The 18,746-nt window shown below is 38.5% G+C and overlaps 1 protein-coding gene across 3 annotated transcripts; it reads right to left on the bottom strand.

Moving 5' to 3' along the window:
• Nucleotides 1–1,596: 1,596 nt before the first annotated feature.
• casc3 (casc3 exon junction complex subunit) lies at nt 1,597–18,522 on the bottom strand. 3 transcript variants are annotated; one of them, XM_077212095.1, is made up of 13 exons: nt 18,014–18,522; nt 17,152–17,176; nt 16,905–16,960; nt 14,223–14,417; nt 12,486–12,631; nt 12,150–12,326; nt 8,993–9,828; nt 8,838–8,899; nt 8,115–8,223; nt 7,860–7,976; nt 5,068–5,273; nt 3,402–3,563; nt 1,597–3,060 (listed from the first exon to the last, which is right to left on the bottom strand). In XM_077212095.1, exons 1-13 carry the CDS (start codon nt 18,197–18,199, stop codon nt 3,022–3,024), a joined length of 2,316 nt encoding a protein of 771 aa, XP_077068210.1. In that variant the 5' UTR covers nt 18,200–18,522; the 3' UTR covers nt 1,597–3,021. The 3 variants fall into 3 exon arrangements, with proteins under 3 accessions (XP_077068210.1, XP_077068212.1, XP_077068211.1); XM_077212097.1 differs by having other exon boundaries at nt 3,441–3,563; nt 18,014–18,268; XM_077212096.1 differs by lacking the exon at nt 17,152–17,176 and having other exon boundaries at nt 16,905–16,973; nt 18,002–18,229.
• Nucleotides 18,523–18,746: the final 224 nt, after the last annotated feature.

Here is an 18,746-nt window from a genome sequence, read left to right as displayed (position 1 = left end):
GCTTTTGTCATTTTTATTCATTTCTTAATATTTCTTATTAGCTTATTTCAGTTTTTAGTGATTTGAGTTCTTCAACTTAATTTGATTTCAGTTAGTTGCTTTTACGAGTTAGTTGTTTTTTCCCATTTTATATGTATATCATTTCAGGTTCATTTTCGAATAATGACAATTTTGAATATTTTGGTTGACAATTTCAACTTTCCATTTCATTGACAGACGGGACATTCTGACTATACACTACCTTACAAAAACTTATTGAATTAAGATTAACATTCTACAAAATTAATAAATAGAAAGTTATTATAGGCAAATATGGTAAAATATATAGGATTGTCTGAAGAGGATTGGATTTGAGAGGGAAAAGGGAGAGGCAGACTGCAGTATTTATTGTAGGTCTGATCTGAAGACTGCTGTGAGAGTGCGGTTTGTTTGTGTGTGGAGAAGTGTGACAGAAGCACTGAAGAATAAAGCCATTAGTTCCCTCAAGTGGACATTCTGAAGCACTGACTACGACACCACTCAACTTTTTCTGTTGGGGCAAAACTTCGGTTTGGTTTCACATTCTTCTGCTGAAATGGTCTATGATTAAGTCTTTCTCGTATATTTAAAAAAAAAAAAGCCTATGCATGTTTACTGGTCAACAGTCTAGGCAGTCTGATTTCGCACAGGCCTGAGGAAAACAAGTTTTATATTGTATTTCTCTAAACAACAGTTGCAAACGCGACAATGGCAAGTTAAATACAATAAATCCAGTGTAAAACGTCAAATGAACTCAACGAATATTAAAATTACTGTCCGACTATGGCTGAAGTGTAGTTTTAAGGCGCGCTGTTCTAGAAGTGTTTAAGCGGCGGCGGCGGCAGCGTCATTAACTCACTCACTCTCTCTTCTCTTGGCAGGGTTGGATGCGGCAGAAGGCGACGCTTCGCTTTTGGCAAAGTCAGAGTTTAGCACACAACCACAAGCGGGAACGCAGACAAACGCAGGGTCCACCATTCTCTGCATTTACAAACTAGAATGCTTTATACCACTAATAATATTGCTCATATTTGATTTTGGTTACACTTCATTTCAGGGTGTCATTGTTACATTATAATTAACTAGATACTTACTTATAGGATTCATAAGGATTAGGGTTCGGTTGGGGGTTAGTTGCATAATTTACCGTTATTACTATGGTGAGTACATGTAATAAGGACACTAAAATAATGTTACCTTGTTTTTTTAAATGCCGTTGAAAATTTAATGCAAAACGGAGACATTTGTCAGATGGGAGAATTTAACAGAAGCTGCATAAAGGAACAACTAGGCAAAACTATGTAGGCTACATTGATAATTATGGCCAAAACAAATAAACGGCTGATATTAAAATTGTAAAATGATTGTCCAAATAAATAAAGCAAGTGACCTTGTAATATTTAAAAATGATTGGTTTCTAATCTTTTTTAAATGCTACATGTGGATTTAGCTATTATACAATTTCAGACACTGCTTAAATTAAACCCTAAAAAAGCCAATATGGTATACAATATATTGTGCACCCCGAGCTACAAACAAATAAATCACGGTTAAACCAAATAGTCAGGACAAGTTGAATGTTATATTGAGTTCTTATTTAATTTCATCTCCTGACATTGCTCCACAAAACAAATTGAAAAAAATTCAAACATCTATGAAACATACAAGCCCTCACAGTGTTGTCAGGTCTAATCAAACAAAAACAGATATGTTAAACCAATGAACTCTTTAAGGCATAGAAAGTAATACAATATCTTCTAATAGTCTTTACAAGCCATGTCTAAACAACGCTGGGAACGACAACATCTCAGTTATACTGTTAGGTTTAATTTGGGAAACAATCATAAAGGGGACGACTGAAAAAGATGCATCCATAGCACTCCCACAGTGGGGCAAAGAATAACAGCTCACAGCCAAACTCATCATCTAGAGTTGCTTTCACAAAGAAATATATCTATAAAACCATGCATGCCTGTACAGTGTGCCTCAAAGGAAACAATTGCAAACATAACTATTTATAAAAAAAAAAAAAAAAATAACTACAAATTCATTTAAAAAAAAAATGAAATTCAAAGTCAAAGAGGCTTGGCTAGGTTTCCCTGCTTGCTTTGTTCATATTGACAGCATTTCACAAATGACTAGTTCTTAGTATTATTCACTAAACGACTGGCTTTAATATACTTTATTATGTACACTTACAATAGAAAGCTAATCAAGCAAGTTCCACCGTCAAATAGGTCAGTATCTGGCAAGGTCAACGGTTCGCTTCAATAGAATTACAGTAATGAATTCAACAGTACAATGTTAAAGATAAAAGGGACAGCCAGACAGATGGGGAAAGAGGAGGTTTGAGGGGTTCAGGCCCAGATGGAGTGGGACTAGCACCATCACAGCAAGTTAAGCAGTCAGAATGATACAGCAGTCTTAAACTGACATGCAAAAAGGGATTTAATTTGACCCAAAAAGGTCTTTATTTGTGCATTTGAAGGTGTATGACAGATGTCCGCTGGCTGATTTCAAACTCTCTTTATTAAAAGAATTAAAAATGCGGGTCCATCTTTTCACATACTCACCATACGTAGTTTGGTGTAGTGCTTTTCTCCTTATTTAATAAAAACATTTGCACAACAGAGCAAATGGCAATTTAAAAGTAAGAGAACCAACTTAACCACTCGATTCAAAAGTCCAGCCGCCTAGTACAATTTCAATTAGTCTGTCAGCATAGACATCAGCGATACAGGGGCTAATGAAAAATAAAAGGTCTCGCTGTTTAAGACTGCATATTTCATTCCTAGCTGAACTACGGTAAAACACTTTGCTGGTCATGAATGGAAGTACAACAGGAAGGAACCACTTGCAAACAGAACCTTGGATGAAGACAGTGAAACTAAGCAAGGCGGAAAAAAATAAAATAAAACAACTAAAGGTAAAACCTAAATGATGAATTCAATTTATACAAAAGCGGTGCTGGTCCTGACACGTTGCCTCCTCACCCCCTGGCAGCTAGGAGTGGATTTCCTCAGCGGGATTTCTGCTCTGGTCCTGATGGATGGAACATCAGCCGTTAATGTAATACTCTACAGAAATACAATGTAAAACTGGCAACCCTTACAATCACACTAATAAAAAACAGATTAGTAATTAATAAACATACATGGCATGTATAAATTGTTATTTTTTTTATTATTATTAGTCGCAGTAGTTTATATTTGTGCATGCAAACACAATTGTATTTTGTGACTGAAATGAACAGTATGAAAAACGTATATTCATTTTAGTTCACCTAAGCAAAGTAAATAATCATTAATGAATATTCAATACATAAACTATAATACATACAGCAGGCAACCAATATGGTAGCAATGTGCATCATTAGAAATCACCTGATTGAGCTCTCCTTGCTGAATGTAATATGCTGTTACCTCAGGAGGGGGAGGTCTGACTGTAACAGGATGAGAGGAACGTCGCGGCGGCGAGCGTTTGGGTTGAGCTTGCTGCTGCATCGTGTCGTAGTACGTCACACCACCGTATACCTGTGACTGTGCCTGAAGAGAGAGACGCACAGAAGGAAGCAGAGATATAGTGACACTAGGAGTATCACAGACAGTGCTGAGTAGTGACTGATTATATGCGATCAGATTACAAAAGAAAATACTTGTAATTAGTCTACGTTTTAAAATGATCATAAGACTAGTTACTTTATTGATTTAATATTCACAAATTGAAGTAAATTATTCAACTGATTTTATCTCCCAATTTTTTTGGCTTTAATTTTTCCTTTATAAAAAAAAAAAAAAAAGAGAGAGATCTTACATGTCCAGATAAGTGTATATTTATGTTTGAAATGGCACACTCAGACCGCCTCTAGTCAGACGGCTATAATTACACAATTGAGAAGCCACAGCATAAATAAAATATTTCATACTTTTAGTAAAGCATTTCAGGTAACGCTTCATTTTACAGTACGTTAACTTACGTAAACTTACCTAAGAAAATACTGGGTAATAATGCTTAATTTTACAGTGTGTTAACTTACATGTACTTAGTGTACTTGCCTAAGAAAGTACTGGGTAATATAAGGTAAGTACATGGGTTAAGCTTAGGTTTAGGGGTAGGTTCAGGGTTAGTAATTACTATAATAAGTACATAGTATGTACATGGGGAACAGGACTGTAAAACGAAGCGTTACCACATTTCATTTTGATGGTCTTATTCTAATTTATCATTTAAGATTTCATTTATAATAAGATTTACATCAATTTACAAACCCCCTGCTGTTCCTTCACAAATCCCAGTTTGGAAACCTGATGTTGTTAAAGAATGGAATAAATGTTCTGTCTCGTATTTTTATATGACAGTTTTTCTGAAATGCTAAAACACATCTCTCAAAACCTTAAACACAAAACCAAATCTTCAAACTACATCTGATTCTTCAGGCAAAATAAAACAATTGCCTCAAAACCATTTTATCTGTGCTCAAAATCAAATGATGCTTTCAGATCTTACACACAGCCAGTCAAAACTAAACACGACAGATCACTCCCTAGTCACTACATAAAATTTTAGAACAGCATCCAAAGCATGCAGTTACAGAAAAAAGTATATTATAACAGTAAACAAAATTTGCAATTTCGTAAACAACATAGTAAATCGCAACTTACAGTAGTAATGATAATAAATTGTATACTGCATGTACTGCAAGTAGTATTGTACTGAATGTCTGTATATTCAGCACTTGCATACTGTAAAAATATAGTAGTCAAACTGCAAAAACTCAATGAAAAGCATGTTACAGTACACTTAAAAGAATTATGCAACTACAAAATCAAAATCAGTGAGATTCATTCTGCCTTATGTGATAAGTTAGGTTAAAAGTAATATAAAATCAATCCAAAAGTAGTCAGATTATATTACCTAAAATGTGTTATAGATTACTCCAATTTGTCATCATGTAATTTGTATTCAGTAATGGACTACAATTTGTAAGTAATTCACCCAGCACTGATCACAGGAAGCAAATAACACTTATTTATAGTCTAACAGGCTCACCTGGGGGTTGGGGTACATTGGAGGTAGCGTAGCACCGGCTGGGTACGGGTAGTTGGTGTTCCCAAAGGTCATGACACCTGGTGGGGGGTAGAAGGGTGGGGGTAGCAGCTGCTGTGGAGGCGGTTGCCCGGGTGACATAGAAACGGGTGGGGCAGCATAAAGAGCCGGGTTGGGAATGGGCCCTCCCGACTGGTGCGGATGCAAGCCTGAAACAGAAAATATTCGAAACGTTAATGTTGAAATTACATCAAAGCTTCCTTTTGGGGTATTAAAATCAACACAAATGAGGAATCATACATAAATGACGGAGACAGACAAAACTAAATGAACTGGGTGAGGTGGGGCTTTAGTTCTTTGGTTGTATTCATTTGCTACGGTATGTTTAACATTTTTCTGTCAACTCTGCATATATCCTTCGCGATCGATATCGCACATTTGTCGATGGAGCGGGTTCTGACCATACTAAATGTTCTGACCACATTTGTGCAGGACAAAGCTCTGAGGACATCAGAAGTTACAGGGACTGATGGCAGCTGTACAAAGTACACAGGCTACTTTCAATTTGTATGGAGAGTAAAACAAAATGAAGAACACCGTACAATCTGATAGGTAGCATTATTTGACAGAACGCCGGCACAGTAACTTCATATTGACGACGGCTCAACAAAGGCAGTGTACTGTAGGCTTGGGCGGTATCCAAATTTTGATACCGTCAAACCTCCTCCCTATTTTACCGGGGTATACGGTAGTACCTTGACTAATTAAAAATTATGACATAAGGCTCAGACAGCGTCACCAAACTATTGGCTTGTGCCTACACCGTTCAGAAACTGAATACCAGATCGGGCACAAAAAAACCCCACAAAAAAATCAAGGCCAACCCGTGCACGTTGTGTCTGATCCCTGTTGACGGCATTAAATGTAATTATGAGCCGGAGCCCTATTTAGACTCGACTATTTTTAATACGTGGGCCGTTATAATATGGTGGCGCCAAATAATTGCTTATCCCAGGTGCTGAGGGGGTGGTAGATATAAATACTATTTATAAATGAGCAAAAATGGGACAATTAATAATATTTAATTATTTTAATTATGACAATTGTATTCATTTTATTAATTCATTTAAATTAAATTAACAAGCAACAAGCCAGAAGTGCATTTGTAAATCCGGTGACACGCGTCCATAGATTTTTATTAATACAACTTTTCTGTCAGTGCTGCAAAGATTAAGTTCTCCTAGTGAACGCGCATATATAGAGAGAAATGCAAATCATGGATTACATAATCAGAAGATATAGGCTAGCCTTTTTCTTTTCGTTTTGAATTGTTTCGTTTAAAGAAATTGACGATTGATATCTCCGTGGTGAACGCGCGTATAGAGAGAAATGCACATCCTGGATTAATCAGAGAGTATGCTGCCTATATTTCTTTTCCTTTTGAATTGTTTCGTTTAAAGACATTGATGAATCGCCATCTCCATAGTGAACGATAGAGAGAAATGCACATCATGGATTAAATAATCAGAGAGTAGGCTAGCCGATTTCTTTTCGTTTGGAATAGTTTTGTTTAATTTGATGATCGCCATTTCCGTATGAACGCGCATAGAGAGAAATGCACATCATGGATTAAATATTCAGCGAGTGGCCTATTTCTTTTCGTTTTGAATTGTTTCGTTTAATGAAATTTCAAGCTTTATTTAGATATCTGTCATGTCTGTGAGACATACACTGAGTTTCGGTTAATTTATGATGAGATTTCAATGCAAGTGACCGCGGCGCGCCAGCGCACGATCATGTCATGATTATGTTGTCTGCTATATTTGATTCTTATTTATTATTGGTTGATAAAAAAAAATTGTTAAAATTAGGATACAATTTATACAAAACGAAATTCACTTTAAAGAAAGGCCTTTTACAAAACTAAACTTAATTAAGTGGTCAATGTCTGACTCCCGATGCATCCCATCTTACTCGTGCTGTTCAGTTTTCATCATCAACGTAAAAAAAATAACATTATAATATTTTAACAAATATAAACTAATGCGCTTATTTAATGAACTCGGGCAAAATGCCTCCTCGCAGCAGTGAGTGGGTGGTTGTTTCGGAGATGCGACATTAGGTTAGAGGTGTTTCCATCTCTCGCGGTCACCTTTTTTATTGCAACATTTACAAATTGCCTAGTCAGTATTTACCGCCTCTCCCTTCTCTCTCTCTCTCTTTCTCCTCCACACTGTCACTTGATGACAACTACATAAGCATTTTTAGGCATTGCATAAATTATATTTATTTATTATATATAAGTGCCGGTAATGACGGTATTGAAACTGATACCGTTGCTATTTTAAGACCCCGCGGTATACGATATTACCGAAATACCGCCCAACCCTAGTGTACTGTAACTCAATATGAGCGTTCCAAAACAAAGCCAAAGAGCGGTAACTGGTGTTACGGTGTTCTGCCTTGGTTTCTCATGGGCTTTTGGAAGTTACGGTTAAGACAACCCATTATTTTCTCGAAAAAACAACAGAATTGACTCAAGATACTTATCCACATGATAAAGGAGGTCTTGAATGTGCCAAACATATCAATAACTAATTTCCAACCAAAAAACGAAGTTACGGTCTTTTGCCTTTGCACGGTAGTATAAACCAGATTAAAAAAAAAAAAAACTTGATTTTCACCACAGGGGAAAATTATCAAGAAATAACTTGGAAGGACGAATTGTTCCCAAAAAGATCAGTAACATGCATTTAGCAAAGAGTCAACTTCAAGCAGATGTTCACATCTCTCACCTGGGTGTCCTGGGTGAGTGGGGTGTGGCAGGTGCATTTCAGGTTGAACAAGCATGCTTTGAGGGGGCAAGGCTGCTGGACTCTCCCCATGTGTGTAGATTGGTCCCTGGAAAGACACTGAACGAAGACATGATAGTTATCTTGCTTGTATGATCATCATAAAAATAAAACAATTAATATTACTACATTCAGTAGGTGAATTTAGGACACACGTGTGACCCATTTAACTTAGAACTGCAGGAGTACTGCACTCACTGGGTTCATAATAATGACCCTCCATGACTCCTATGTGCATGGGCGCAGGCTCAGGAACTGGCCTCTGGCGCTGTGATGAATACCGCTTAGCCCGGCCACCACCAACACCCTGAGAACAAGAAATAACTGATGAAATGCAAGGCTGTATCTTATCTCTCTAATCAGCTTCCGTTTTTATTTTATAAAAATTATATTTGAATGAATCCCTCTGGACACACCACATTCAAAGTGTGCACTCACCCTGCGACATTCTTTTAATTGCACTATAATTTAGGTCCTTTGTACATTTCAGCTGTGCATTAAGCTAGGTGCGAATCATTTATGCACTTTGAATTTGCTAAACACATTTGCTGAATTGGCCTTTACAGAGGAACATCTAGGATCAGTGTTAAAGTGGTGATGAAACGGAAACCGAGACCGATCTTTTCTTCCGTATTGTGATGTTCATTTGAGTGCAACAGACATTTTGAAAAATAAACTAATTTTGAGATGTAGGCGTTGCACATTCAAAGCATAAATAGATTTATTTGCATTGAAACAAATCCAACTGTGTGCGCTTTGCACATGTTTTGTGTACTTGACATTAATTAGTAAACAAGTATTGGAATGCAAGTTGCAGCACCTTTAGATGATATGCAACTTATATTCCAGAAAATAAGACTAAATAGGATTAAAAATCCATGTACCATAATTAGGCAATTATTGATGGACCAGCTAACTCACTATATCCTCCATGTTTCCGTACTGTTGAGGGCCTCCTGCCATGTGCATGGGACCACGGATGCCTGTTAGGGACAACAACAAAAAAATGCAGGAAATGTAGAACCACTCTTCTTAAAAAATGGTTGTAAAACAATTATAGAAAAAGTAATTATTACCTCTCATCTCAGCCTGCAGGTAGGAGGGTTGGCTCTGGGCCCAGTTCTGCCCTGCCAGGCTGAGGCGGGCCAGGTCCTGGTCGAGCCCTGTTAGTCCACCTTGTGTTCCTGCTTCACTTTGCTCTTGCCACGACTCAGTCTTCGCTGGCACTGGGGTTTGCTGGACCGTGGGCGAAGAGTCGTCTAACGATGCCTGCTTGCTGAGATCAGACGGTCGCGTTCGCGTCGCCCTCCGCCCAAGCGAGTACGATTTCTTCTCCACCGGCCTCTCCTGAGGCGGAGATGTTTCTCGCACCTGACCGGCTGCACTGCCCCCGTCCATCACTGGGCCTGGATCTTGCTTTCGTGATGACGGAACCCTTTCTCTCTCCGTCTTGTAGTGGTGAGCAGTGTACGTAGTCGTGGCTGTTGGAATCTCACCCTCTTCATCTTCTTCCTCACTGCGGATGTCCTCCACCACCACGGCTGGGCTACGGTCAGCATGAACAGCATGTGAGCCGCGGCCCCTGAGCCTCGGGCCCCTTTCACCCTCCACAGGCTGTGCCCGCACACCTCGAGGTGGCGGGCCGTCTAGACTGGGCTTCGGGTATCCTCGTCCTTCTGTCCTGTGGGGGGCCGACGAGGCTCGACTGCCCTGGAAGCTGCGCTGCGGAGGTTGAGTCGAGGGTCGCCCGGAGGGTTTGGGTGCTGCATGGGGAGCAGGAGGTGGACCTGACTGTAGGGTAACAGACTGAGGGCTATTGCGGTGGCCAGGTGGAGGCCCCTGCCATGTTGTACGCAAAGACTTCTCTCCGTCACGGTGGCGCCTAGGCTCCCGACTGGGTGAAACAGAATATCTGCAATGAAAAAAGAAAAAGTTATATTGTGAAATTATTACAATTTAAAACAACTGTTTTTGTATACATTTTAAAATGTAACACATTCCTGTGATGTCACAGCTGAATTTTCAGCATCATTACTCTTCAGTGTTACATGATCCTTCAGAAATCATTCTAATATGCTGAAAACAGTTATGCTGCTTAATTTTTTCTTCTTTTTTTAAACCCTGATAGGTTTTAGGACAGAATAGAAAGTTTAAAAGAACACCTTTGAAATAGAAATCTTTTTCTAACATTATAAATGTTACTGCCACTTTACTTGAACAATTTAATGCATATTAAGTATTAGTAAGTTATAAAAAAAAGTAAAAAGTAATAAAAGTTACTTCATATTTATTTTTATAAAAATCTTACTGACCTAATTTTTGAATGGTAGTGTATGTACAAATGATATGTTTATACAATTGAAATATTAGTATATAAATATTAGGGGTGTAACAATATTCAAACTAAAACCGAAAAAACGCAATGCACCACCCACGGTACGCATCGCGATTCTCTCATGGCGTACCAAACGCAACCCTCCCGCCGCTGCCCCGCCCAGCCCTGGCCCATTAGGGGCTTTCGCACCAGATAGTTCTAGGAACTAGCCAACCGGGTGCTTTCCCGAGAACTAATGGTCCCCTAGAACGTTTTCCTGTTGCATTCACACCACCAGTAGGAACTTTAAAGTGACGCAAGCACCGCTCGTTGTTGTGACTTATTTTGATGGCGCTGAGAATGCCAGAGCGTAAGCAAACCAACAGTGCTCGCATTCTCCGTGTTCATTAGTTTACGATCTGTCTAACAGTCCTGTCTAACACGTCATTGGATAGAACTGTTATACATTAAAAAAAAAGTAGACAGTTTATGAAAAGTTATTAGCATATGGCGTGCGGTTGATGTCCAGTGTCACTAGCTGAGCAGAAATACATGATCATGCTTCGCTTGGTCCCCAAGTTGCATTGGGTTAAAGGTATAGGCCCATCTATCAGCGTAAAAGGTATAGACCCATCTATCACTGTTTTCCATGTTCGTATAGTTCGTTTCTGGAGTAAACATATAGGCTATAATCTGTGTTTACATAGCTTTTTTAAAAATGGCAGGTGCTGGCATTTCACGGTTTTGCAATCCTCGTACACTAACGTCACTGATAGTTCCTATTGTGCTGGTTTAGACCCCACTAGGACCTAAATTAGTTCCTCCAAAAGAGTTCCTAGTTCCTGCGTGCAAACGCGCCGACATCCAGGTACTTTCGCTAATAGTTCTAGGAACTATGAAAAGGTTCCTCCGGTGCGAAAGCCCCTATAGTTGAGGTTGACCTCACTTATGTCACAAAATGAATTTTTCCTCCTTGACATTTTATTACATTTTCGTGTCTTATGTACAAGACAAATACAGTGTTTAAGCCAAACCAACGCGCTTTATTAATTTCGTTAAGAAACAAATACAGCGTTTAAGCCAAACCACCGCGCTTTATTAATTTCGTTAAGAAACAATGTCACTTTTCAAATCATGTAAATTTTATTACAAAATTCAAACAAATGGTCTTTTGATGCTCTTTAATGTGGCATGACAGATCACTATATAGGCGCCTCAGTTTAAGCAGCAGCGCGAGTGAACGCGATCATCTCTTCCTAATAAACATGAATGAACATCTGAAGGTATGTTGAAAGATACAGTACATCTTACTGAAATGTATATCTTGCGTAATCGCTCAGTGTTTCAACTGCAGAAAGACATCAGTGAAACAGCTTGTAAACAATATCCCACGTATAATTATATTTACCTCAGGCAACTCATTCAGTGTCCACAGCTTGTTATTCAGCTAGAGAAATGAACTCTTTCGCTAAATACGCCCTCTATTAGCCCAAATATTTTACTTAACCTGTAAGTCATGTCTTTATTATTTAATGTACGTTTAAAATATCTGTCATAAAAATGACAGCCAGTGTGAATATGATTATATTTCAACAACAAATTGGAGCAAAAACATAAAATTTTTGCATTAATGCAAAAACTGCCTTATGTGCAGTTCACATGTTTGCATACAATTTGTTTTTTGAGTGATTAATTTATCTAAAAATAAACAGCAACTGAAGCAAGTAAGGGCTCTCTATATAGTTTAATGCATTAGCAGAGAATTTTTTTATCCTTAAGAAACTTTTAATTATAACTGAATTAATTTAAAGACAGAGGCACAATTTGTTCAGTAAACCACTGTTTAATAATAATAATAATAATAAAAAAGAAATTTTACCACCACATACCAAACGGCAAAGAAATAACCATGACCTAACCTGGGTTTTCGGGAGCGGTACGATCGTCCATCACTCTGCCCTGAACCGTTGCGGATGTCATAACCGTAAAGAGCGATAAGTTCTTCGCGTGATTTTGGCGCCTGCTCCTCTTCGCGGAACTTGTCGTGTTCCCATCGGCCCTCGTCCTTCCACAACTTCCTGTGTCTGCCTTTTGGCCTAGTGACAGATGAGTGCATAGAAAAAGAGAGAATTACCAACCATTTGTGTCAGATTCAACACTTGAAACTCATCTTAAACAAATTCCAATCATTAAAATATGATTTTATAGTAGCAAGGGTATATTTTCCCGGAGAGAAAATCCATCTGGTCTCTCACCTCTCCTCCTCTGTAGCCTGGCCTCTCACGTCATGCTCAAAGAAAAGGCCTTTTCGGGGGATGTAGGCTGGATTCTTCCGGTCCTCATCATCATCCAGCTTCAGGCCTTGACTTCCTGATTTATTCTCAGGGTCCTCTGTGCTTTCCTGTAATCATTTAGGAGTCTTAAGTAATTTACAATTAAGAACATCAGTGTGGCAGTGAGATTTAACATCATCTTGGTCCAGCCTGTGGATTTAGTTTGAAACAAATTAAAACAGTTCTTGCACACAGAGCCAGAGGTTCTTGCTAATACAGAGAGTTTAAATGTCATTCCTACCACAAAAACTGAAACTGGACCCTGCCAGATATTTAGTCTAGAAAAAGATAGGGCTGGACACCATGGCCCAAAAAAAACGTGTATCTCTGTATTTTTGTAGTTGATATACGGTATATCTCGCTATATATTCTCTAGGGGTGTAACAATACTCTCATGTCACGATTCGATATTGCGACATTCCAAGACATATGGTAAACGGTTAAAAAAATGTACAGTTGATTAAAATGCTAAATTTGGTATTACATTGGCAGTGGAAATGAATAGGCTTGCACTTGGTGATGGAAACCCAATGCACAGACAATAGTGACACCACAATAAAATCATTCATGATTCTGAAGCTGAAAATACAGAATTATTGTAGACGAATATGCTTGCACTCTGCCACTGACTAGATATATTTAAAATAATATAGGCCACTTTTTACAGGTAACAAGACATTTGGCATTATCAGGACCCTCAAATATTAACGCATGGCATTATATATAGTAGTTAAATGTAGTGCAGACATAAAAAAATGATAATAAAAAAAATTCCCACAACGCAAGTTTTCATTTTGGGTGAACTATATAATACAGATTCTCACTATCCACAGTACATGTTGCATTTTTGCATTGCTTTAAATTGTGACAATATATTGTTACACCCCTAATATTCTCCTTTTTCCTATTATTCAGATTAAAATAAAAACTATTTAAAAAAAAAAAAAAGTTATTTGACATTCTGCCCAATATTGTCTTACAAACAAGGTTTATATTGAAGGCTATATGTGAAAAAAGGGGTTAAAATCACATTACATTCTATTGTAACAACATTACAATCTAAAAACAAAAATATTGCATTTTAAAGCAGAAGTTAATCACTAAATTAAAATTGAAACTAAACAAAAACACAGACTAAAAGTTAACAGATAAGAGGAATACATTCACTCATCTGAGCTTAGTAATATTAGCCTAGTAATATTTCATTACATTAGTTACTTTACAGTTACTGCGGTCATAAAAATACACTTACTTGTAGGTTTACAATTCTACATATTGCACATTTAAATGTCTAATAACAAATATGGTGCTGGTTCACTAAAGTCTGTGAAGTTTAGTGGAGACTTTTACATTTAAAGATGGAGAATCTACATGTGAAATGCAAGTTATGCACCGAGGAAAACACCACATCTCAAACGCTTTGCACATGTATCTGTCAGAGAATCTGACGGGGCAAGCCACGTTCAACTATATACATTAACTACTAATTATTTTGAAGGCCTTGATATAAGGCATGTTTCATGTTAAGGACAATTGGATTGTGCACTTTCCCCGCAGCAGCTCACTCTGTGTCTTTCACTAGGCCACTGTATATCAACATAAACGGTATGCCTCATCCTATATCGGTCATAAAAAATGCAATGTTCTGTTCTTCCATACCTGTCCATCCCCACTCTGTCGCTCCCCGGCTAGATTCTCCTTCTCATCTGTTTTAACTTCCTTGACCCCTTCATCTCTTTCCTCCGCCTCAACAAGCTCTTCTGTCGGGGCATCTGCAGCGGGCTTCGGTTCTGCAGCAGGACGTGAGGCTTCGTCGTCACTAAAATGCTCTCCTTCCTCCTCATCCTCTCCTCCCTGAGAGGAACAACACCAAATAACAGCAAATTCCCAGGTCAGGAAAGACAAGCCAAAATGCTCACACTGCACATCAATCTCCATTAAAGTACAATCACAATTTTTAGAACCGCAAAGCTATAAAACTACAAGAACAAATGGTAACAGTATTTCACAGTGTGCTTGTCACACGTTACATGTACTTGAAAGAGAAACAACAGTAAATGATCCATAATTAAAAGCAACTAAACCTAAAAGAACACATTGTCAATTATATTACTCCCTACTTAGTGCAATTACACTGTAACAAGCGCAACCTTAAAATAAAGTATAACCAGAAAAATATCAGCATATTTGAACCAGAAACAAAATGCAAAAAAATTCCATTAGAAAAATGAAAACCTGTTTTTTGTTAACTGAACAAGGCTGAAATAAAATATAAATATAAAAAAACTCAATTAGAAAGATAAACAGATAGATAGATGTTTTTATTTTTCAGGAATTTAGTAAATTAAATACTTAAAACATTCTTGACATTCATAAAACATTCATGCGTTTATTTTCACTATTTATATAGTATCTGCACCACAAGACATGGTACACCGTATATTTACGAAACAAAATCATTCCCAACTTAAGAAAAAAAAAAGAAAAATAAATGAATCCACATTTTACATGGTTGTGCCAGTTTTGAAATCTCTCCTAAACACAGCATTCTGAAACCGTGAGCAGTCTGTGTTTGTGTGCAGTGAATTAAAGCCAGCTTTACGTAGGTCTGAACGAGCGGGTTGCTAGGACACCAAACAAAGTGGAGCAAACATCAGCATCCAAGACTGAACCCGATGAGCCGAGATCTACAACCCCATCCAAGTGCACTCGGCAGGTGCCACAAGCAATAAACTAGCGCTCTCTAATATGCCTAAATTACCTGATGACAAGTCCTGCAATCAGGGCCGTAGCTAGAGGATTCGGGGCCCCCTGAAAATATATTGATGTATATATCCACAAATAACTGAAGATGGTGATGTTGTTGTAAAACCTTTATTTTAAAAGTTAAATGTGCATATATAAATTACAGCTAATAAAAACTAACAAAAAGCAAGAAATTGTTAAATAATAATAAAACCAATTATAAAAAAGTAACAGCAAAATAATGTTCTTTTTCCCCATCAGTCTGTTATAATTCATAAATCAAAAAGTAAACATTTAGAAATTGACAAGAAAATAAAGAAATAAAGCTAATACATTTATTCATTCACGTGCAGTGTGTTGTATTTGTGTTTTCTTGATGTAATAAAATACATCGTCAGCCGGAAGGTCATGTGCATTATGCAATGCGTCGCGACTCGTGTCTTTTTTTTTTTAAAACTCTATTTACAATAGTGTAAAAAGACAGGGATTTTGAACACGTAATTATTCGGTCGATTGTGGTGCTCACCGATAATGAAAAGCGACAGTAGTACCAGGCGAGGCTGTAGACGGTAGTGTTCTTATTCCCAGCGAAATAACAGTACAACCCGTCTTTAAGAACGTCTTGATCGACTGGGATACAACAACTGTCCTGGCCTTCCTCTCCTTCTTTTCATGGCGTTTCTGTTACCCTGATTTAAGTTTTCTTTTCTCCGACATTTTTCAGTCAGTCAGTCACCTGCTCTTCCACTAAGTTCATCGTTAACTTCAGGCAGCTGCCGCCTCAACTCTGATTGGTTCTTTTCACGAGCTGGGGTGGCACTTACAATTGTATTGGGTCAATCTGATGTCTGTCACTGACTGAATAATTAATAAATACTTTAGATCAGACTATACCATTTTTAGGGAGGTAAGAGAAGCAGATATTTGGAAAAATATATTTAACCAAATTGCGTGTTTTTGTGGTTTGCATTTAAATCTCAGGCATACAACTAAGATAAATATTAGAATTATTTATACAACAGGGGCCTATATAGTATAACTGCTGGATTTTGTGGGGCCCCCTATAATTGTCACCACCTTTCACCCCACTAGCGATGGCCCTGCCTGCAATCATCAAAATGCTACTTGCATAAGGAGGAAGAGTAGCAAAAAGTGAGGATGGTGCATCATTCCAAGTCTACTAAAATTAGACGAGGACTACAGATGCACTAACAGCGTGGGACTCGGTATTGGCAGCACTCATAATGCCCGAGAGGAGCAAACCACATTTAATGCTTACGAAAATCTCCCCAGCTGAGTCTCTTCTAAATCAGTCCTTTCTAAATCATAAATTAGGCAGGTCCATTTCAAGCTTGACATTTAAAGCGACTAAATTAAACCATAATTACACTCTCAAATCCAAATTCTCCACAAAGAAAGGGTAGTGCTCTCACAACGACTGAGCAAAAAAACAGATTGCCTGTAATGTAGACATTCTGTACCCCCACACACACCCCAGCAAGCACCAGTCTGGATCTGTACGGATTCATCGCGGCATTGTCTTTTACAGAACTGATTTAGCCCCCCCCCTAAAACTGTGTTGCCATAGAGACTTACCTCCGTGTGCGATCCATTCTCCTCCAGATCAGCACTGTCATAGTCTGATAGCACTGCTGAAGAAAAGAAGTCAGCCATTTCAGCAAGTCTGTTCATTTCTGAGAGCATGAAATCACACATCCACACACTAAAGTGGTAGCAGTTCATGAACCTATTGGACTACAGGAATAATTTTGAAAGCAGATACTTGCGAGCTTGTGGTCACAAAAAACAAAACAAAAAATAACAGTGAAAGATATACACTCACCTTCACCAACGCCATCTTCACTTTCCTTAATAGAAAGAGATCAGAATCAAATAACCAGCCAAACAAAGCACACTTAATCAACAAAAGCCTTGTCTACATCTCCAACCCAAGAATTAGCAACAACGGCAAACTTGATAGTTCATAACATCCGGTTTAAAAACAATAATGAACTTCCTCTTGACGGTCAGCAGATCTTTCTCTTCCCATTGCGGACTGGCACAGTCAGAGTGACAGACCAGATCAGAAGCCAAATGTCATCTGGTTTGCTTATCAAAAAGCTAAATGTCTTATGCAGCATCTTCAAGCCAACCAGATGTATTTGCCATTACTCGCAAGTAGTATCAGGTTAGATCAGTGTTTCTCCTGGAGGTCCTAGACATCTCAGGGGTCTCCTTAACCTGACACACCCAATTCTGTTCAGGGAGCCTACTGAGCTGATGAGTTAAGTTAGGGGTGTAAGATCAAATGAGGAGAGACATCTAAAACATGCAGGGCCAGGGAACCTCCAGGACCAGGATGGAGAACCGCTGGGTTAAATCATGGAACGCTGGTCATTTTAAGGTCAAAAGAGCTCAGCACTAAATATACATTTAAACAGAACCACAGACACATCAGGGATAGTACAGGATCCCTGTAAAATTACTATGAATAGGCGACTGTTACACACTTGAACATCTAACGTTAACGTCCCATCAAGGGCTGAAGACGAATACCCTAAAGCTAACGTTACATCATGAAATGTCTACGGTTATATCACGTCTTAACCCACGTTTAAAAGTGTTTAGAGCGATTGAAACATTATAGCCCGCACACACTCAGATCGGCCCTGATTATAAAAGCAGATTTATAGCCACACACTCACACACTCCGACTCATCGTCTCTTTTGGTGGCGACGCGCTCCACTGGCACTTCGACCGGCTCGGGGTCTCTTCCGCGAGGCTTCCGGCTGGCCGAGGAAGATCTCCCGCTCTCGGAGCCCGAGGCGGACTCGTCCTCCTCCTCGCTGTCCTGAGAGGCGCGCCGTCTCCGTCGCCGCCGGTCCGCCATCTTAACTCTCAAGGAAGGGAAAGCGGATCTGCGCGGGGAATTGTGGGTGCTCGTAAGTTCGTCATATCCTCTTGTGAGTCATAGGAGGACACGCGCGCAAGTGGGTAGTTCCAGGGTAGTTCGGTCTGTGACGTGACGAATGAGAAATTAATTTCTGCGCGGTTTCGTTTCTGTGAACTCACGGGCTGTAATATAATAACCTAAACCTGGTAATAACAAACACAATGCGACATGTTAAATCACTGTTTTCCTTTCATTGTAAAAAATGTATTCACTCATTGCGCTTTTTTGAGGTAAGTACATGATAACAGTAAAGTACCATCTATTTTCAGTATCTTGAAGTATCAAGGTCAAAAATTATGATAATTCAGTAGCTAGTAGTAGTTTTTTTTTTGAGACAAGAAAATACGAACAAAATACACCACGGCAGTGCCTTGATTTGGACTATTGACATATAGTTCAGTACGTAGCACATGATTTTAAATACCATTGTAGCCAGCTTTAGAAATAAAAATCATAAAATACTATTTTGGAAAGATTCCATTGT

The sequence above is a fragment of the Siphateles boraxobius genome, unplaced genomic scaffold (assembly GCF_051911475.1).
Source record: "Siphateles boraxobius isolate OS27281-9 unplaced genomic scaffold, OSU_SipBor_1 66, whole genome shotgun sequence".
NCBI classification, from domain to species: domain Eukaryota; kingdom Metazoa; phylum Chordata; class Actinopteri; order Cypriniformes; family Leuciscidae; genus Siphateles; species Siphateles boraxobius.
This window is presented reverse-complemented; position numbering and strand designations above follow the sequence as displayed.